This window comes from Littorina saxatilis, linkage group LG12, assembly GCF_037325665.1.
Source record: "Littorina saxatilis isolate snail1 linkage group LG12, US_GU_Lsax_2.0, whole genome shotgun sequence".
NCBI lineage: Eukaryota > Metazoa > Mollusca > Gastropoda > Littorinimorpha > Littorinidae > Littorina > Littorina saxatilis.
Genome location: NC_090256.1, coordinates 59,649,562 through 59,671,457, shown reverse-complemented (window position 1 = coordinate 59,671,457; position 21,896 = coordinate 59,649,562). Strand labels below are relative to the sequence as shown.

At 41.9% G+C, this 21,896-nt stretch overlaps 1 protein-coding gene across 4 annotated transcripts; it reads right to left on the bottom strand.

Annotated features, from left to right (window-relative positions):
* Nucleotides 1-415: 415 nt before the first annotated feature.
* LOC138982410 (myosin regulatory light chain LC-2, mantle muscle-like) lies at nt 416-21,134 on the bottom strand. 4 transcript variants are annotated; one of them, XM_070355687.1, is made up of 9 exons: nt 20,988-21,101; nt 13,077-13,095; nt 9,107-9,190; nt 8,507-8,596; nt 5,448-5,523; nt 4,888-4,989; nt 4,418-4,496; nt 3,896-3,944; nt 416-2,811 (listed from the first exon to the last, which is right to left on the bottom strand). In XM_070355687.1, the coding sequence occupies exons 3-9, from the start codon at nt 9,110-9,112 to the stop codon at nt 2,704-2,706; spliced, it is 510 nt and encodes a 169-aa protein (XP_070211788.1). In that variant the 5' UTR covers nt 9,113-9,190; nt 13,077-13,095; nt 20,988-21,101; the 3' UTR covers nt 416-2,703. The 4 variants fall into 4 exon arrangements, with proteins under 4 accessions (XP_070211788.1, XP_070211786.1, XP_070211785.1 ...); XM_070355685.1 differs by lacking the exon at nt 9,107-9,190 and having other exon boundaries at nt 20,988-21,134; XM_070355684.1 differs by lacking the exons at nt 8,507-8,596; nt 9,107-9,190 and adding an exon at nt 8,337-8,435 and having other exon boundaries at nt 20,988-21,134.
* Nucleotides 21,135-21,896: the final 762 nt, after the last annotated feature.

Below are 21,896 nucleotides of genomic sequence, written 5' to 3'. Positions count from 1 at the left end.
TTGTCAATCCTTGCTTTTTAACACACTAGACAATAATGAAGACGAAAGTCATTTGAAGTAAGTGCTCATCACATTCAACGTATCGGAATTTAGATATAAATGTAAGTCGATTGATAATCACTGATACATTCACCAGCCCGTTGTTTGGTGGAGGATGGAAAGATGATTAGATGGAACTGAGCTCAGAAGGCACGAAATCGCATCATGTTTTCTTTCTTTTTTAGACCATTACAAGGGGACGGGAAGGGGGGGGGGGGGGGGGCGGTAGTGTAAGCCCCATATTTCCTTAGCTGTCTCAGCATTTTGTCTTCCATTTTTTTCCGCCCTACCACTTTTATTAGGTGTGCTACGTCCCTGCACACACACAATTTCCCACTTTGACTCAAACATATATATATATTAACCAACCCGAAACTCGCAGACTCTGTGCACAGAGTTGTTTTTATTGGAAAAAGAACACAGGACACAGGAACACTCCACAAAGGTTTGCAAACTCATGCAAGGGCCCGCCCGTTCCGGTGTCCGGGTACAAACGGTCCCCCAGTAGAAAGAGTACTCGGTCTACTTGTCAGTTTCGTCCAGTCTGTCACACGCGCCATACTGATGTTTGTCGCTCACGATTTTTGTTAATAGTGGAACGATGCAGTAGCAAATAGTAAATGTATGCTAGTTTATTGTATGTAGCATCCGATAATTTATACCCAAATAATGAACGACGGTAAGGTCAGACTCGTACACATAATATACATATTTTTCACAAAAAATATTAGTTCCATAGACAAAAAAAATAAAACATGAAAAAAGATAGAAAACATGGCCTTCGCTTTGTTCAAAACATTGGGAGATTTGTGCCCACCCCAACGGCTGAAACAAATGTATGGAGAAGAATAAATACGACTAAATGAGATGTATAGTACAAACTGCAGTAGGAATTCACAAAGCCGGTTCAGTCTACAAGTCAAACTTTTCTATAGTTCTTTTTGTCACTGTTAGTGTTACGAACAGCAAGATTTCTCCAACCTGCAAACTAACTACATACACTCTACCCTGTAGTTGGTACATCAGCGCAGTTCAGCAATATCGTAGTATGAATGAGATTCGTGAACTGAGAGAGAGTGAGAGAGCGAGATAGAGAGAAAGAGTGAAAGAGCAAGAGAGAGAGTTGCCATGGTAACAGAGGTATCACTATATTTGGTAAAGAAGCGGGACGCCGTGTAGGAGCAATGCGGATTTCGGAGATTCTACGGTTACCGACAACCTCCCGGGCCAACAGATAAGCAACAGAGTCTTCACCGCTACTAGCATGCAGCACGCGCACAGCACGCGCAAACCATCACCGTGCCCGCGAGCCCAAGCCGATGTAAATGTAGAGAGAAACTTAGTGTGTATGCCAGTCAGGTGTGCCATTCTAAAAATAACTCTCTCCCTCCCGTCTACCTGAGCCAAAAAGTGCCGCTGCCTGCGCTTCTCCGGCCAGTTACCTGGAACTGTGACGTCATCAGCTTGTTTCCATGACGATCCACTTTTCGGCCGTATTCTTGTTGTGTACCGCCTTGGCTCTTGTATTGTGGGGATGAAAACTTTTACACCCCCGGTGAGGTAGATAACTTATCAGCCTCTGTGAGAGAGAGAAAAAATTCTGACAAAGATATATATATCTGTACGTTTCGCTTCTGTTTATTTTAGAACCCTCTTCTTCCCGCCTCCACTTTCTGCTGACTTTTCAATCACGATGCTGTTAATATCAGCCGCCTTCTTTTATCCCCAGGAATTTGTTCGTAGGAGGGCACTAGCAATTTTCTTGGTTGTTATTCTTTTTCTTTTTCTCTCAAAGCAAAGATCTTACAGAAAAGCGCGAGGGAATGCTCGCTTGCTTGTTCAGCAGTCAAAACTGTCTACAGAGTCCAGTCCGCGGGGACCAAGTTCTATGTTTGGCTAGGACACTACTGAGGTGTAAAGTCATCCAGCTAGCATCATTGTTAATCTGGACCTTCTATGTACACTATAGATCAGCTGATTTTTCCGAGGTAGTGCTTTACACAGGTGGTCGCTGCAGAGAGTTTGACTGCACAGGAAACTGCTCCGCGGTTTATCAAGAAACCAATAAATCTTATTTTCTCCTTTTACTTTGGCGGCTGCCCCGATGTTATCACGATGTAACTGGTCCGTTTACGGTGTGTCTGTGTTATTTGCCGAGCGGTGAAGAACTCATAAAGTTGTTGGCAAAAGATGGTACATGGAATGCTAAACACTCTTTGGCCCGGGATATTGCCAGGGAGTTGAAATGGATACAGAAATAAAAGAGAAAAAAAGAGGTTGGTGGAACTGAAGGGCTTCCGTCCTAAACCGGCCGTTCAGTTACAGATTCCTACAGTTTGAAGAATATTTAAAAAAAAAAATCAAATCAAAAATAAATAGATCACCCCTTTTGTTCTCGAGCCCAGAAGCCTGTCCAAGTCCAGCAATGGATGGATCATAAATAATAATAATAATAACTGTCACTTGTCTGTCACCGCGCCGAGTGCCTTCGTCCATGACACCCAGCGTGGCCGCCATCTTGTCTCAGAACGGTCACGTGACAAAGATGGCGCACAATTCTCTCGAAGCTTGTCCCCCGGGGGGTCGGGGGTCTAGCCGGCGGCGACGGGCTGGAGAAGAAGAGGGGTGGGACCACATGAGAGGCTAAAGGTGGGGAGAGGCTGCTTAGGCTGGTTGTCCCTCATCCTCCTGTTTTCCCTTGAGTATGGACACGAACTCGTTGTAGTTGAACTTGCCCTTCTCCAAGGGGGCCTCCTTCCATGTCTGCTTGATCTGCACGAGGATAATCACAAAGTGGATTAGAATCTGACTTTTCTTCTTTAAAAAAAAATTAAAGATGTGAAGGAACGTTGTGCGTGCGTTGAAGTGCACGGTCACAACTAACAACAGGGCCGGACCAAATGAGTTGTAAGGGGGGGGTTCCTCCTTTTTTGGGGGGGCAAATCAGCGAAGTGGCGAAGCCACAAGCGCGCGCCTGCAAAGCAGGCGCGCGAACTAGGGGGGTCCGGGGGCATGCTCCCCCGGAAAATTTTTGAAAAACGGTTAAAATCTGTGCAATCTGGTGCATTCTGGGCCTTGTTTTGAGGGTTAAGAGCAGCATTGTTTTGGTGCTAAAACTAGTAAAAGTCAAAGCAAGGTACATGCTTTTTCCAGGGGTGGGGTTCCGGAACCCCTGGAACCCCCCCCTGGGTCCGGCCCTGAACAATGATCTTAGTTCATCTTGTGCTCCTTTATTACATACACTCCATGGCTTCAAGTAGTCTTAATGTATCTGAATAAAATACTGTTTAAACCAACAATGATCGCATTGCCGTAAAAGCGTAGGTGGAACAATGAATCTCATCATCTAACTAGGTCCAGCCCCCTAGCCATCTAGCCATCCATCCATCCATCCGTCTGTCCGTATATCCATCATTTTGTCCATTCATTTAACAATGATCCTCTTCACATATTTTGACCGACAGACAACAGTAGCGCTCATCTAGTGAACGGTGTGAATGGCAAATGGTGTCCCCAATGTGTCCCGATAGTCAAGTCAAAAGAGGAAGTAGAGGAAGAAGGACAAGAAGAAACAAAAAAATAACCACGAAGAACTTGAAAGCGGGATAAACAGACAGAAAGACACATTTCAACAGTGTGTTGATCTTCAAATCCGGCGTACATAGCCGTTAACCACCGAAAGTAAAACTGGTGCAGTTAAATCTTTGAAACTAATTAACGTTCAGATAAAAAGTTGATGTTTGAGTGCAGAACAGGTGAATGCACTAACTTTAAACGCAAGATAAGCACGAAGGCAAACAATAGAAGACTCGCATTTTTGCAAAGGCGATGCAATGAGTATGATTTATAAACTTACCTCGTCCGCTGTGAAGTTGTCACCCATATTTGATAACAAGTCTTTCAAGCTGAAACACACAAAAGAGTGAACAGAAATTATTTTTGGGAAAAACTAAACGTGTTCAATTTAATTCCAAGAGCATTTTTGAAGAAATCATCCATTTTCCCGCATCTGGGCATTCGCTCGCTCTCTCTCTCTCTCTCTCTCTCTCTCTCTCTCTCTCTCTCTCTCTCTCTCTCTCTCTCTCTCTCTCTCTCTCTCTCTCTCTCTCTCTCTCGCTCTCTCTCTCGCGCTCTCTCTCTCTTTCTCTCACTCGCTATTGTTGTTGTTATCATTATTATTATTATTATTATTTCGTGAAAAGCCTCTTCAAGAGAGAGAGAGAGAGAGAGAGAGAGAGAGAGAGAGAGAGAGAGAGAGAGAGAGAGAGAGAGAGAGAGAGAGAGAGAGAGAGAGAGAGAGAGAGAGAAAGAGAGAGAGTAAGAAAAGAGGGAGAGACAGAGAGACAGAGAGACAGTGAGAGAGAGAAGCAGTACTTACTAATCCTCGGGGAGGAATCCTTTGCCTTCATCGTCAAACATGGCGAAGGCGTTCCTGATGGTATCCTCAGGGTCGGTACCTGTAAGTTCAATAATCCATTTTATATTTTTTCATTTCGCAAAATGTTTTCGTTTTCTATTTCTCATTCTTTTTTGTCTTCAACTACAGTCACATTTAATTTGTCCATACCACCTTCTTGTAAGGACAATTAAGTATGCATGACTTTTTTCGTCACTGAGAATGGTAAAGTAATACAACAAAAGAATAGCTTTTGATTTCAAATAAAACAATACCCTTTGCAGCAGTAGAAACATATAATGCAATCTCCTTTAAGTCGTTTATTGACAGAACCGTTAACATCGATAACATCTATACATACTATTAACCACGATCGCCCTAATTTTTGTAGTTTGAAAAAAGTCAGTGACTCAAGAGACATATTAGCCTAGCAGTGTAGTGATTCCACTTACCGCTGAGCTTCTCTCCGAAGAGGTTGAGGAACATTGTGAAGTTCAGGGGGCCGGGAGCCTCCTTCAACATCTCCTTCAGCTCCTCATCCGGAGGAATACGACCTGAGCACGCACATCATACATACTGTTGTTATAGGGTTGTCGGCTTGTGTGCGTAAACGGAATTGAGGAAAAGAGATAGAGAATGAGAGTAAACAGACAGAGAGAGAGAGAGAGAGAGAGAGAGAGAGAGAGAGAGAGAGAGAGAGAGAGATAGATAGAGAGAGAGGGAGAGACAGAGACAGAGGGGGGAGGGAGGAAGGGAGAGGTTGAAAGAGGGAGAGAGACAGAGAGAGGGGGGTCTGGAAACGGCGAGAGATGGTAACAGCAGATTACACGGGAGAGGAGGAGAATTGAAAGAGAGAGAGAGAGAGAGAGAGAGAGAGAGAGAGAGAGACTGAGAGAGAGAGAGAGAGAGAGAGAGAGAGAGAGAGAGAGAGAGAAAGAGGGAGAGGGAGAGGGAGAGCGAGAGTGGAATGGCACAAAGACAGACTGTCAAACAGACACAAGAATCATCTTACCCAAGTTGGAATACATGTCCTTGAGGTCCTCAATGTCGATAACACCATCACGGTTCTGGTCGATCATCGTGAAGGCCTGTACCAATACACCACTCATTGTATTCTGCGTTCTTCTCACCATAATTAACATCCTTAACATTACTACAACATCCTTTGCAACTACTGGCATAAACTATGCTCCAAACCACACACACAAAATCTGCTTTTTCTTTTTCTTTTTTGAAAGATGAGAGTAGGAAATGCATAATGTAATCTTTAGACGATTTTCACCTGTGTTGTTCTTGTTATTCTAATTCCTTCAAGAAAAACTCTGCATTATAATATGACCTGGTAGAGTCATCTTTACTGATCGAAGCCCATTGCTGCACGTTCAACCTCTATTCTCTTTTTAAGAATAAGATTTTGTTAGCTGCTGACATTGTCTGCTTATTATAATTGGAAATTGAAAAGTTAACTGCATATTTATTACCAATCACAGCTCATTGATATGGAATCACTGAAGACTTAGACAATCAACTGTCAAATAATACTGCTAAAAGTTCCACTGCTTTAAAATAAGTCTGTTCTGGATTCACATTATTCTGTTATAATATCATCATCCTGTTACACATTAGCAAATGCATGCAAAACAGAAAAAAAGTATACGTGGATGAGACAACACACGTTCATGGACAGACATACTCATAGACAACAAAGACAGAACATCTGTTGCCAGAGGGTCATCGCAGTCAAAACACCATGGGTGCTGGCAAAAACTTCAACAAAAATGTCATTATAATGAATGATTGGTATGGGTGAAAATGATCACTATACTTCAATGAGATGATAGTGATACTTTGAATACAAATGAAAACCAACAGTTATGTTTCTTGACTAGGCCAAACAGCACTGGCACGTGCTTCCGTAGTTGACCTATGTTTTTCCACTCCAAAACGAAGGTCACTGTACCGCGTCCGTGTAGATAGATCCGTTGGTACTGTCGCTCCTCTTTGTTTCCTCTTCTAAACTCATTTCTATTACCGTTTATTTTTTTAGAACGGGGAAAAATTCTATTGTGACTTGCACGTCAACAGGGGTTGTTTTACTGCAGGTAAAAAGAGACTAGGCTATTGTTCTATTATGTACGTGGTAATACTGGCATGGGGAAAGCTCAGGTCTTGTTGTCTACAACTGAGTTAGTTTGACTATACAACAGATGCCGAGTTAAAGGCACAGTAAGCCTCCCGTAAACCATCACAGAGCTCCCTGAGCGTCTAAATACAGTACAAGCATACTTCCATTTGAACGCTCACCGAACGGGAACATCCTGGCTGCTTTCTGTCGAGCGTGAGACATTTTCAAAGAATTTATTTTCGTAGACTTGTTCCGTTAACAACAACGGCGCCTCGTTTTTGCGCTAGACCTAACTTTTAAAATCTAAATAATAAATTGACAGCTTGTTACACAAACATTCTTTAATCATAAAAGAATTCGTTTTTCATCAAGACAAGATCAGAACAATTCGAAGTTGTGAAAGTTTAAAAAAAGAAAAGCCCGGAAGCAGGGTCACGCAAGGGTCGTAGCAGACGACGGCCGGTTTATCAGTGCAAATCGCCGTTCCTCTCAACAGTCAAAAGCCATCGCTAGAGTTCTTGTGAACCACAGCCGTTGTTTCGTGCATAAAAAAAAAACGTGCTATTGTAGATAAGCTCACGTCGAGTCGCATTCAAATGACTAACTATGACGACTGCATTGTGAAAAGGGAAAACTGGATCACACAGGTTCACGATGGCTCAGGGGTAAGATAAACCACGCAAAAATAAATTCTTTGAAAATTGTTCGCTCTTTACGGAGGGCACCTAGGATGTTCTCAATTGGTGAGTGTTTAAATGAAATGGTGTTTGTACTGTGTGTAAAAGCCTGACCGTATCTGTGATGGTTTACGGGAGGCTTACTCTGCCTTTAAAGGAGTGAGGTAGGCTATCCGAAATACTAATACAATACTTTAGGGAGACAAAAACACTGCGACAGTTCAAGGTGTGTAAAGCCAGCTTGAAAACTGCGAAGCAAGCTTTAAAGATTGTGATAGCCAGCTTAAAGATTACAGAACAGAAAAGTGAAGCCATTTCTTAAAACAGCCAGTTTAAAGATTATGCAGACAGCATGAAGACTGCGCAGCCAGTTTTCAGATTATACAGCCAGCTTAAAAATTGCACAGCTAGCTTGAAAATTGCACAACTAAAAGTGAAGCCATCTCTTACTGGCCCTATTAGTTAGAACAGCTGTGTTTTCTAGCATGTGTTGGAAAGCAAACTAAATCTGTTGGCTGCTCGCTTCCTGGTGGCAATGAGTGTGCTATGAGAGTTCCAGTGTTATGTGTGTTAGAGTTAGTATTATGGTAAAGAATTTGGCAAAGCTTTTCAAGTACATATACGTTCAGCTTGGACAAAGGTAACAAAATTGTTAGAAGATGTACAAGGTTAGATGTTAGTTATACGTTAGTATGAGGTCTACAGTTCAAACTGTATTTCACGCTTGAAATCAGTAGTGTTGCAGCACACGTATTTCGAGGTAAAGGTGTCAATTGTCCGGGTATCAACTCAAATAAGGACGAGATGGTTTGTGGTAGAAATAAAAATTGGGCAAGTCACAATACCGTTCAAAAACAAGAAGGAAAAAAATTGTGTTTGGGTAAAAATTACACATCGAACGGGGAGGAAACCTCGGTCTTTGGTTTAGTCGTTTTATTACAATATTAGAACATCCATCGATACAGAGGAAAGTATAAAAAAAATCATTAAAAAAAATTCAAAAATAGCGGTTGAAGAACCAAGTACCAAAAAATAAGAAAGAAATCAAAACAATCAAAAAATCGGGGTGGTTCCGTAAGACGGTTATAACCGTTCAGACCTCTTTGAACTCCTGCACTTGTGCCTGACGAAACATGGCAAAGACGTTGGAGGTCGCGCGCTGAGCCCTCTTAGGCTCATCCTGTTTGGCCTTAATTGCCTGGAAGAGACAGAAGGTGACCACAAATGACAAAACACAGATGAAACACAATCACCGTCTACACACCCTACCTCCTTCATCTCCTGCATCAGCTTCTTGGACATTTTAGCAAAAACGTTGGAGGTGGCACGCCCGGCCCGGGCCTTTCCCTTTTCCGACTCCTGTAGGCGCGGCGTGGCATGATCAGCACGGATAGAATGGAAAATTTTCTCATTAGAGTTGTGGTCAGCCGTCAAAGGCCGAAGAAATTGCCACCATGACTTTGCTGCTACGTTCACAAAATGTTTTGAAGACAAATTTCCCTCTGTGATTGTGTTATAGCTACTTACAAGTTTTCATGTTGAATTCTGTGTACATTTATGAAGTTATAAAAAGACTACGCCTTCTCAGGCCTTCCCCTACCCAATCCCCAGCCAGTCTCAAATGTCTCCCCCGCTGTCTAAATCATGGAAGAGGCGTTATTTTACATTACATTTAAACTTTACAAGGGACGGAAGACAGTATAAAAGTAATCCTGGTCATAATACACTTGATTCGATAAAGATTGTTTTAAATGTAAATTTTCCCATCGACTGTGGCAATTTCTTGACCTTTTGGCGTGACATTCAATATTCAATTCTCCACTGCAAACTTTACTGGCCACTACAGACGAAAAGATGCAGAACACCAACACGCATGTCCAAGGACTGACATCATCTACTTCCGGTACAGCAAACTTCCGGCTAGTGTCATATGGAGGGAAGACACACGACTTCCTAGAACCAGAAAACACTACAGGAAATCAGACTGAAACAAAACACATGGACCATTCTTTACTCGACAGAAAATCAAGCAAAGCGCATTCGCTAAAACAACAAAAAGTTACAAATGGTATATAGAATCCTAGGCTCTACGCTAATGGTTGACAAACAAAACAAGAACTACTATTGAACTTTGCAGACGCACACGTTGGCAAAACTGCATGGCAAATAAATGCGCTTGCCTATAGCACTGCAGCAAATGAACGTAAACGCAACTAACTCAACAAGCTGCATATAAATCATCCAAAATCATTCTGGATCTGTATCTAATAAAGCAAACACTCAACGACTTCATTTATGACGTAACACTGACAGAGTATACTGTATATCAATTATTCAACTGTGAAAAATTTAATGTTAAAAGTTACAAAGATACTTATGAAGGTTGGATGCCACAACCACCTTAAACAGTCATACCCATGGATATGCTGTCATGAAAGAAACAAAAAGTAGCTTCTTACACATTTTTAAATTTAAGAGGAAACGCAAAATGAAAAAAGACATTGTCACCTTCAATATGGCAAGAAATAGTAAATTTGATGACATCGGAAAAATGGTAAAGGTGGCTGTTACGTGGTATTGCTTTATTCAATGTGGTGTATACTTCATAATATTACATTAAAATTGAAGAGTCAGCTTGAAAGAATAAAAACAAACCAAACATCTGCGGGGATCAAGAAACAAAGAACGTTCACTAAATCAAATTCCAGCAGCTAGATATATGCTTTTTATTTGAATAATGAGTGAAACCATTAATAATCAGACAGGAATTTTGACTTTAGAATGACTTTTGGAAATGTCATGAGTTCGTTGCATTGTAAGCACACACACAAATAAAACATTACAGAAAATTGGTTTATCTTACTCCCTGGATATTTTAGAGAACTAAGTCCGCATAATCATGTAACACAGCATATTTTGTACAATCCTACCACGCCGCACAAGCATGCCACAAAGGCAACACAATTCCTAGCATCACCCATTCACATAATCAAGGATAAGGTGTTCTGTTGATTAAAAGCAATCAATACGGTCCACCACGAAACCAGTCTTAAGTCGCAGCAGACGAAAGCGAGCTAGTTCGAGGAAAAGGCACTGAGGGTCTATCTGGGTGAAATTCACTTTTTTGCAGAAACGTGTTCTGTAGACCCCAAATTACATGACAACCAAACAAATATGCCAAAATCAATCGCTAAATAGTTAAATTATTGGATTTAAATGCAATACATTCATCAAAAAAGTCCAGCATGACATCAAAATGCCTCACTTTGACCGATAATTTGCTTAGTGTATCCCTGACAGGGCCCCAACAAGTTTGGTACCGTCGGAAAGCTTATTGCATCAGCTTTCGCGCCCTGCTGCGCAGTGGTTCAAAATACCCGTCCACTTCCTCCAAATAAGGAAACCGGCACGTAAACAAATTTTAAGATTGAACCAATCAGCTTTGTCTGCCTTCCAAAAAGGACTAGCAACGGCCTCCTCATTGGTCAAATCAGTCCAGGGGGAAGTAACACATTATGATTTCCGTTCGCTGAACGAAACCAAAACAATGACTGACGTACGCCGATTGACAGCGCTTCTCAACTGCGATTCGCTTGAAAATAACCACGAACTCCAAGATTTGTTGTTGGATTTCTTTGCCGAAGACGTTGCTGGATTCAGTGACTCCGATTCTCATGCCGAAATATGTGACGCTTGCTGAATATGCGGACGAAGAGGAGACAGACCGTCCGCTTTTCAGTGTCAAAAACACCGTTGGCGTTTCTAATGGCACTGCATCAACTGCAAGAACACACGTAGTTGAGGCGAGTTGTAGAGGAGATGTGATGGAGGTGCATGCTGCAGTTCGTTAATTGCAACAGGGCTGTGATGTGCTCGAGAGAACTCGCCTTCGTTGCTGCAAAGCCAATGGAACTGGCTGCAAACAGATTAAAGTTCCCGACGCTGCACCCAGAAATACTCGTCGTGGATGTATCACCCAGTTTGATCCGGAGGAAATTGTAGCTCTACAGCTCTCAGTGCAAGACATGTGACATGTATAAAGGTGAGGTTGGAGGTGGTGTCAACATTGATGTGCAAGAGCTTTTGTGGTGAACAGACTGTCACAGTGGAGGAGTTCCTGTGTTTGGGATCTACATTCTGATCTGTACGTATTCCTATTCGATGCCAACAAAGTGATTGATACAAGTAAGTTGATTTTGCTCAAGTGTTTGTCAAACTAATGGACAAAAACGTAGGTGAGATGCATGTAACCTCTTTATTCCTGATAATGACAGTGAAAATGTTTGCTGATGTGTATGACCTGTATTTGACCGTTTTCCTCCACATGTATGATGTAAACAAAGCCTTCAAAAATGGTGATAATTGTTCTTTTAACCCTTCGTTTTGCATTTAAATGATGCATGAAAGATCAAAGTACACTTGTGCAACATTTGGAAGGGTGAGGTTAATTTTCAACCCCCGTTGCTAAGGAAAATGTGAAGCTGGTGCCTTCCAAAACTTTCAAGCCCGATTTCTCAAAATGGCCGCCGGTCAACTTCTTTCATAAAAATGGCCGTAATATCGTTATTTATTGACCTAGAGCTTTAATTTTTTTTTTCTAAACATCCAGGAAAGACTAACAATTTCAAAATAATAACTAACTCAAATCATCCAAATTTCGACTTAAGACTGATTTTGTGATGGACTGTCACTCATATGAAAGGATCAGTTCATTCTTTCTCTCCCTTCCCCTCCACCCCACCAAAGAGTGTACATGACGTTAAAACAGCCCTTCTTCCTGGGTATGTGGCCTTTTGCTTTGAGCAAAGTCCCGAATTTCGTCACAACTTACGCATACATTTTACTATAAGCGCGTTCAATACTTATTTGGTGGAGAGCGGTAAGAGGACAAAAACGAAAAGAAAAGAATTCTTTTTCTAGTGTTCTTTTTTTTTTTTTTTTTTAATCTGATCACGATCTCCTGTCTATATATAAAAAATAACAAAAATTAAGAATTAGGTATTTATTTCGCACTCGCGTCTCCCCACTAACCAATAATGATAAAAACAATCTCAGCTTTGAATTTTGGGTATCGGGACAAAATTCAAAATCAATTGCAATCAAAGCAAAAAGTCTAAGTTTAGACTGGGTGTTGACTAACTATCTATTCCCTTTAAGAGCATTCAGAAACACTTCAAAAATACATCAACTAAGTGGCTCCCACTGACACACAAATATAAAGGAACATCTAAGGAACCCATCTCGCTAAGTCTAATAAACCGACACAAAATCAATATCAGTGACACTATAACTTTCTCATCTTAATCATAATAATTCAAACGTAAGTGAGTGAGTGAGTGTGTGTGTGTGTGTGTGTGTGTGTGTGTGTGTGTGTGTGTGTGTGTGTGTGTGTGTGTGTGTGTGTGTGTGTGTGTGTGTGTGTGTGTGTACGTGCGTGTGAATAATGGCGTGTACCTGGCTGTATTAAACTCCTTGTTTTCAAATAAGTGTAGGAAACTTACAAATGTATCCACAGACAAATGACTTCATCGAAAATAGTTTAAAGTGATTGGACACAATTACTTTCTCTTTTTATGTAATGAACTGAAATGCTGAGGTCAGTTTCCCAAACAAAAAATTACATTTGCATTTATTCAGACTCCTATTTCACAGATAATGTAAACCGTTCACAAAGGATTGTCGTCCTCATTAACAAGAAGTAGGAACATGACACGATACTGATGTGTATGAGCAGGGGACTCAACGCTTTGTGCGCAAGCGTGAACACTAGTATTATCAACTTCTGCGCCAGTAGAAACACTGATTACTATGATAAGGTGCAAAACCAAACTGTACTCACGTCTTCTGCCATTTTTTATCTGCAACAGAAAGAAAAACAATCCAGCCGTGAGAACTTGGATACAAGGAAAGTAAAGATGAAAATGTTAATAATAACAAAGACGACAATAACTTGAGTGGGCAAACAACAAATTAACTACGTGTACATAAAAAGCGAAGCAACAGGCAGCTGACACGATAACCATAGAAATACACTGAAAACTTTAAGAATAAATACGGTAGTATTCCGGGCAGGGATGAATTGTGACACCATCAATCTGTATAAACTTAGTTCGGAACGGCAGTATTTCGCCTTCAGTTTCAGTTTTAAGCTTACGGCTGCACTATCAATCAATAAATATGAGGCTTATATCGCGCGTTTTCCGTGGGTACAATTCTAAGCGCAAGGATTTTTTTTATTTTTTTATTTTTTTTAAATTTTTTTAATGCAATTTATATCGCGCACATATTCAAGGCGCAGGGATTTATTTATGCCGTGTGAGATGGAATTTTTTTTACACAATACATCACGCATTCACATCGGCCAGCAGATCGCAGCCATTTCGGCGCATATCCTACTTTTCACGGCCTATTATTCCAAGTCACACTAATGTGAAGACACAATGAGACATGGCCCTTGGGATAGCTGAGAATTGAATTTGCGGCCAAACCAGCATAATTATAGCCTACTAAATGATCCACAACATTGCCGGTTTGCCAAAAGAAGAGTAGTCAGGAATAGCCAGAGGGGCCGGATAGGAGAGGAGAAGCTGAATCTTTTTTCTTTTTTTTTACGAGAGGCTCATCCAGCTACTGCTGCAATATCATGTGTAGAACTCATTCAGAATGGTGTAGAACTGTTTAGACGTCTAGGCATAACTATATCGTATTCGCATTTTTCCCATGTCAGTCCGGCACAGCAACATGTACCGATTGAAGACGGTAATGTGTACACCGGTCCTACCTGAAAGGTCTACGACCCCCAGTTTCGCAAACTAACTTTTTATTTCAAAGCGGTTTAATGTAAGTGTTGATTGAAATAATTATCTATTTCTCATTTGTTCCTGCTTTTCCACCTTGAATTTTCTCAAGCAAGGACAAAATGAAGGTGCCTTTTGCGCCTTCCCTGACCGAAGAGGTATCACGGTTCACGGTTGGCGGCTGCTCAGTTTTACCAGACACAATCTGGGAAAACCATGAATTTTTCTGCCTGGCAGTTACTCGAAGCCCTGGACACATTTGTCAATGTACAGATATCATTTACTCAGAAACAGAAAACTGTTGAGGGTACCTACAAATCCCCACAGCGAAGGAACACACAGACTGTGATAGACGTGTTACCTTTCCCTACACAGACTTGAGGAAGAAACTTGAAAGGACAGCTGTTCCGGAAACTCTTGCTATCGTCTGTTTGTCTATCTCTGCGCATGAGCAGAAAGGTGCCAGCTCGCGAGCTCCGCACGTGCCTCTATCTCTCAAGTCTCTCTCTCTCTCTCTCTCTCTCTCTCTCTCTCTGAGTTCTGGCAATGTTCCTAAAGCATTAAAGTACAGCGTACATTTGTTTTATTTGAAAGAAGACGTTTACCACAAAAGCACGAACTTTCCCCCAGCAACTAATTAACCGTGTTTTCAGAGGAGGCAAATCAATTTGACGGCAGCCTTGCCTCCTTGGCCAAGTTTGTCGCCGAGACTCGCCTTGCGGGGGCTTAGATTTGTAAGTCCCTTACTTATTTGTTTTTACATCGTAACCAGTTAAAACTAACCGCCATTGCAAATAACAATCAGTTACAAATATCATGACTTTTGTGTTCGATTTCAGCATCATTGAACTGAGCAGCGAAGAGCCATGATTTCGTTTCTGATTTTCTGTTATTGCACAAGTTATGAGCCTTTACGAAAGCCTGACATTTCTTTTCTTTCTTTATTTGGTGTTTAACGTCGTTTTCAACCACGGAGGTTATATCGCGACGGGGAAAGGGGGTGGGGGGATGGGATAGAGCCACTTGTTAATTGTTTCTTGTTCACAAAAGCACTAATCAAAAAATTGCTCCAGGGGCTTGCAACGTAGTACAATATATTACCTTACTGGGAGAATGCAAGTTTCCAGTACAAAGGACTTAACATTTCTTACATACTGCTTGACTAAAATCTGTACAAACATTGACTATATTCTATAGATACAAGAAACACTTAACAAGGGTAGAAGGAGAAACAGAATCCGTTAGTCGCCTCTTACGACATGCTGGGGAGCATCGGTAAATTCTTCCCCCTGACCCGCGGGGGGTCAAAAAGCCTGACATAGTCACCGAGTTTCAGAAGTGATGTTAAAGTGAACCGACTAAGAGCTATAGTTCATCTGCGTGTGTTCCCTCTTTTTACATTTAGTCAAGTTTTGATTAAATGTTTTAACATAGAGGGGGAATCGAGACGAGGGTCGTGGTGTATGTGTGTGTGTGTGTCTGTCTGTCTGTGCGTGTGTGTGTGCAGAGCGATTCAGACCAAACTACTGGACCGATCTTTATGAAATTTGACATGAGAGTTCCTGGGAATGATATCCCCGGACTTTTTTTCATTTTTTCGATAAATACTTTTGATGACGTCATATCCGGCTTTTTGTAAAAGTTGAGGCGGCACTGTCACACCCTCATTTTTCAATCAAATTGATTGAAATTTTGGCCAAGCAATCTTCCACGAAGGCCGGACTTCGGTATTGCATTTCAGCTTGGTGGCTTAAAAATTAATTAATGACTTTGGTCATTAAAATCTGAAAATTGTAATAATTTTGTTTTTATATAAAACGATCCAAATTTACGTTCATCTTATTCTACATCATTTTCTGATTCCAAAAACATATAAATATGTTATATTTGGATTAAAAACAAGCTCTGAAAATTAAAAAATATAAAAATTATGATCAAAATTAAATTTTCGAAATCGATTTAAAAACAATTTCATCTTATTCCTTGTCGGTTTCTGATTCCAAAAACATATAGATATGATATGTTTGGATTAAAAACACGCTCAGAAAGTTAAAACGAAGAGAGGTACAGAAAAGCGTGCTATGCAGCACAGCGAAACCACTACTGCGCTGAACAGGCTCGTCAGTTTCACTCCGTTATGCACAAGCGGCGGACTACGGTCATTGTGAAAAAATGCAGTGCGTTCAGTTTCATTCTGTGAGTTCCACAGCTTGACTAAATGTAGTAATTTCGCCTTACGCGACTTGTTTTTGAGTACCAAGAAAAGAAATGTCTTTTCGGCTCTAAAACCGGCCGGCAACAAACATGGCTAAAATCTTCCATCACTGTGAGAAGTAAGCCCTTGACCCAAACGCAATGCCTGCAAAAGCAATGGCCTAATTAGAAATGACCGTTCCTTAAATTATAATTGAACACATCTGTGGCTGATATTCTCCTCATTTCTCTCTTTCACTATCTGTTTCAGTTTCTTTCGTTCTGTCTTCCTCTAGTTTTATCTCCATAATCAGTTATCAAGTTGTTCTATCTTTCTTTCATTCTTTTTCCCACTCGACCCCGCTTTGGCTAGAACTAAGGCAGACGAGTGGTAAATCCTTGACAGCAGACTGAGACCTCGCCAAATTAGCTCAATCCTTAGCACTCAGTCGCAGGTGGGTGATGCAAATGGCACTCAGGTAGGAACTGACATCTACAGCCCTTGGAGGTGGAGTGCCCTTGATTAACACCTTACGTGCATCGGTAGAAGTAGAACTGACATAGTGTTTTGCCGGCGTGCTGTCTACATCAGTGTCGGCAGCGTTCCAACACACTACTGCCCTGCACGGTAGCCTACCGAAGCCTGACTGAATAGAACCAGAGATCTAATCTAAGCCGTTTGGCAGACAGTCAGACAGACAATACAGACAAACAGACAGACAATACAGACAGTCAGACAGACAATACAGACAGTCAGACAGACAATACAGACAGTCAGACAGACAATACAGACAGTCAGACAGACAATACAGACAGACAGACAGACAGAGTGAAACCTATACACGGTGGTGTAAAAACAAAGAGAACATACACAACTGTATGGTGGAACCCCATTTTAAGACCTCCATAAATCTGAGAAAATCAGGTCTTGAAAAAGGGTTGAGTCTTAAGATGAAGTACATTTAGAGGTTATATATGACCAAACCATTTGACTTTGAGCAAGGTCTTAGAAGTGCAACGTCTTAAACTAAGGGTCTTTTAAGGGACGTTCCTCTGTATGGAGAACATAAAGGGAACTGCATGGAGAACACTCGACGGTCTCTGACAGTGCACCCATTGCAGCACGTGAATCCCGTTACACGGCACATTTTCTGCCTTGTTGCCAGCGGGGGGGTTGTGTGCTGTGGAATGCTGTCTGTATGTGCGCGTGCCTTGCATGAACTGACATACATGTGTTCCAATACCGTCGGGCTCTACACAATCCCACTACCCATTGCTCTCAGCTACCAAAGGCGCCTGAAATCAGTATCATGTCTTAGACGTAACCCAGACTGTAAAAACTTTCACGGCTTCAATGAAAATACAGCATAAAATCTAGCGACTTTGTTTTGCTTGCATGCTTTCTGAGCACTGAGTGGGTTGGACGAGGTATGCGTACAAGAGCGAGCTGCCGTGGCAGTATTTGCAGAGTTGATGATGATGAGTAAGGGGGCAGTCTGGATGTATTCCACATCTGGAGAATGGTTGCTAGCCAGGTAAATCCAACCCAGATCCAGCCTTTATCGCCGACGAAGCCTGAACTGTGTAAATAACCTGTCGTATCTTACGATTGGCAAAGCCTCAACTGTGTAAATAGCGTTTCGTATCGTTTGATTGGCAAAGCCTGACTGTGTAAATAACCTTTCGTATCGTGCGAATATCCCTGTCTCAGTGACAGTATGTGTATTATATGGATACCACTGTCTTATTTACGCATCCCATGAACATCACTATCTGATATGTTGGCTAAAGGATGAAAACCTTTCTGCTATCTTTGTATAAAAATAAACTGTGAAACCGGTACTGCAACGCATCCTCGTATATCAGTCATATCAAGGCGCTTGTATATGTAGGCCTACGTTTGATAGTGGCAGAAGCGACATTTTGAACCATCAATATGAGTTCGCAGACTGCTCAGTTTTGTCCGTGATTCACCTTTGTACACATAGACATAGAAAGGAGAAATTCCTGATTTATTTTAAGAGACATCAGTTTCATGTTTTGAAGCGCCCGGGCACTTTCACCTATAATTAATCTACTGACAATATAATAATGTACTAAAAATTAAAAATTGTAAAAAGCAAAAAGGACCAAGTTTCTTTCTTTGCAAGAAAGCCTTCATTACTTTACCTCCCCGCCCCCTTCGAGTCTTTCCCTTATTCTGCTGAGGACAAATGCGATTTATGTTAATGTTCGAGAAGGGGAAAGAAAGAATTCGCATCGATCATAAGTGCCAGACACACCAGTGTAATTTGCCTTCAAGACGTTCAGTTGTACATCCATGCACTCTCCTTCTAAAGAGCCGCTATAGCAACCCGGTAAACACATTCCTACCCCGGCCTATACACACAGACATGGACCTGGAACCAACACCCTCCCCCCCTCCTCCGGTCCCTCCTCATCATCCCTCCCCCCCCCCCCCCGACACACACGTACACACGAGTTATACAGTCCCCCTAACTCTTCCTCATTAGACGGGGGAGGGGGCCTCTCCGCCAGGTAAGATTTTCCTTCACATCTTTGCTGCTTTTCCCAGGTGTTTGGCATTGTGCCAGAAAAGTAGCAAAGCGCGGTGCTTGTGAGCGTTACATTGAAACTGCGCTTTCGTTTGGTGTAGCGCTGGTTATTTTGTGAACACCTACACACTTGTGTTCGCGTATAACGTGCCGAGCATAGACACAGCACAAAGATCAGTGTTGGGTTTTTACCCCTTTGTCAGCCATCTTCGGTTACCCCAGCATACTTTTTAAAGCTGTTGACATCAACACATCAGTAAGATTGTCTTCACTTCTGCATGGCCATGGATGCAGATTTACTAGTTTGTTTTGGGTCACATAACTTTCAATGATGAATCTAAATAATGATTCTTGGCGTATTTTTTTTAGATGTGTCAAAGCTGAGTTCTTTAACACATTATTGTATGACTATTCCCTTTATTCCTGAATACAGATTAGCTAACTTTTTTTTAAATCGCATATTCACAAGAAATATACCTGTAATGATTTACTAGGATGCCAACACTGCATTGCAAATTGTCCTGTTTACAATGCATATATTGAAAGATTACATCATTAGACCACACCACTTCAAAGAAGAAAGTGATATTGTAAAAGGATGAACCCCATCACCTAAGCATGTATGTAACACGATGTAGGCTATACATCATAGTAATGCAGCAGAAACAAATGCCCTGATTAAAACATACACATCAAAACACGCGCACATCAACACCGCCGTCCCCCTCCTCCGACCCCCCCCCTATAAGAAAACAGACAAGGAAACGAAAAGACACACCGACTATGCATGGAGCTATGGAAAAATAGAACGACTAAAAGCCTACAACACATACATACAATCTTTACAAACGAGAAAACATAGTCACAAAAACGAACCCGAAAACAGTCATAACAGCACACATGCGGAATTGTGGTGGCATGGCCATATCTAGGAGCAGCAAAACACGCACGGATAACGGTACAGGGCTATTGTACAACACTCTACGTTGTACCTGCATACTGTTAATAGAAAAAGAGCTGTAATCCTGTATCTAAAAGTCTGATTATATCCCCCTCGCAGCCGAAAAAAACACCATGCAGAAATGAAATGAGCCCAAGGGCTCGTAATGAAATGATGACGAAACACGGTTTCAGCCGATACCATCCTTGGACTGTAGCCAAACGGCGTACCCCCTGAGATTTGCAAGACAAGCAAATTCATCGCAAAGGGCTGCCTTTTCTGCACTTATCAGTTTCATATTAGGAAGATATACAAATATGATGCTATCCTGTGTTGATACTACCTTCAACAACTGACCTCATTTTGATTCCACCGGTTGGACACAAAATGGCATATTTCCAGACTGACAAAAATTCATAAGACGGATCTGCTAGATAAGTGAATCAGACCAAAAATGTAGAAACCGTGGTTGCTTTTCGGAATAACAGCAGTACTATGGTGCTGGTAAAGAGGTTACTTTTCCTTTTCTCTGTTCATTCCTGTTTCCCCTTGGTCTCCTCGACCTTTAATTTGACTGACATGCCGGTAGCCACGCCCCCATTCACTTTACCGAACTGATAAGAGATTCTGATACAAGAATTTGAGTCGTTAACAAATATTCTCTTGGTAAAGCAGCAGAAAAAACAGCTTACATGTGCAGAAAGATTCCACATCAAAATAGGATAAACAGAAAAAAAGGAAAAACAGAAACACGATTGAAGCTGACGAACCTGCGAGATTACTTACTGATAAACCATGTTAAACCTATCACCCTTGCATCGAAGTATTCGTCACATTCCTTATGTATACGCAGTAGAAAAAGCGACCAACACCAAGAGAGACAATTTGCGAGTTTGATAAAGAAAGAATGAAAGGAAAACAACAGAAGCTGACCAACACTTGAGGTCACCCACTGATAACCCATGGAATTCTGAAACTCTTGTTTCTACATTTTCGACAACACTTCTCCTAGAAAATCAGCAGAAATATCTACAATCACAACAACGGACACTTTAACAAGTTAGTAAGAAAGAAAGAAAAACAGAAATAATTATCAAAGGTGTTGAAAAACGGTCGACCAACCTATGAGGTCACCCACCACGAGACTCTGAAGTACTAACCTATCTTCTCGGGGGCAAAATGATACACTGAAACAAATCGTACATACGCATAAGGGAACAGTCTAAGGAAACGAGCACAGAAAGTGTTTGAAAAAGATGACCAACCTGTGAGGGAGCTACTAAACAAGATGGGTTCACTGAAAGCTCTGCCTCCTCGACTCTCACTTGCACGGCTTGTCGGGTGACTTGCTGGACGGATGCTGCGAAAGTGAACAACTTCTGCCAACGTCTTATGGTGGAGCCCCCTCCTGATGACGTCACATTTACCCTCCCCCTTCCCCCTTACTCCCCCAGAAGCCCCTCCTGAAGCCCCTCCCCCACATAGTCGGGGCGAGCTTTCCCAGCATGCTCTTAGCTGCTACCTGGCCTCTGCTGGTGGTGCCAGACTGGTGTACACATCCAGGCTTGGAAGAGCCGGTGATCGTGAGTACGCGCGGGAGTCTTCCAGGCTGGCTTCTCTGCCATCTTGGTGCTGCTAGGGACGCTTAGTAGACGGACGCCCACCTTGGAAGTCTAAGAACAGCTCGGTGCTCATGCCCTTTTCGCTTCATCCGTGCTATTCTTGAGGGAACTACACGCTTGCTGCGGCACAAGTACATAAGAAAAGCGAGCAGGTGAGGAGTTGCAGTCACCCACTCGCTCACTCAGGTGTTCCTCGAGTTCCGTGTCGCTTCTAAGTTATGCCGTACGAGGATGTAAAGAGGGGCAGGTACTAAGCCTACTATGACGGACCAGAAAGCTTAGGCTAAAGAAGGATCCGCCTTTTATGGAGAGTACAGAAGGGCACAGAGACCTAGGGGCCTTTCATTCACAGAAAACTGCCCTGTAACTGGCATGGACAATGGTACTTCTTCTTCTGCGTTCGTGGGCTAAAACTCCCACGCACACTCGTGTTTTTTGCACGAATGGAATTTTACGTGTATGACCGTTTTTTACCCCGCCATTTAGGCAGCCATACGCCGTTTTCGGAGGAAGACAATGGTACTGATACATGTGACGCGGTGTACTGTGCAC

Bases quoted from the DNA above. Each gene is read 5' to 3' on its own strand.
- LOC138982410 (XM_070355684.1), bottom strand. The intron at 4,990-5,447 runs GTAAGATGATTC...GTGCGTGCTCAG, and splicing joins GGACATGTATTCCAACTTGG to GTCGTATTCCTCCGGATGAG. The intron at 2,812-3,895 runs GTAAGTTTATAA...ATCCTCGTGCAG, and splicing joins ACAACTTCACAGCGGACGAG to ATCAAGCAGACATGGAAGGA.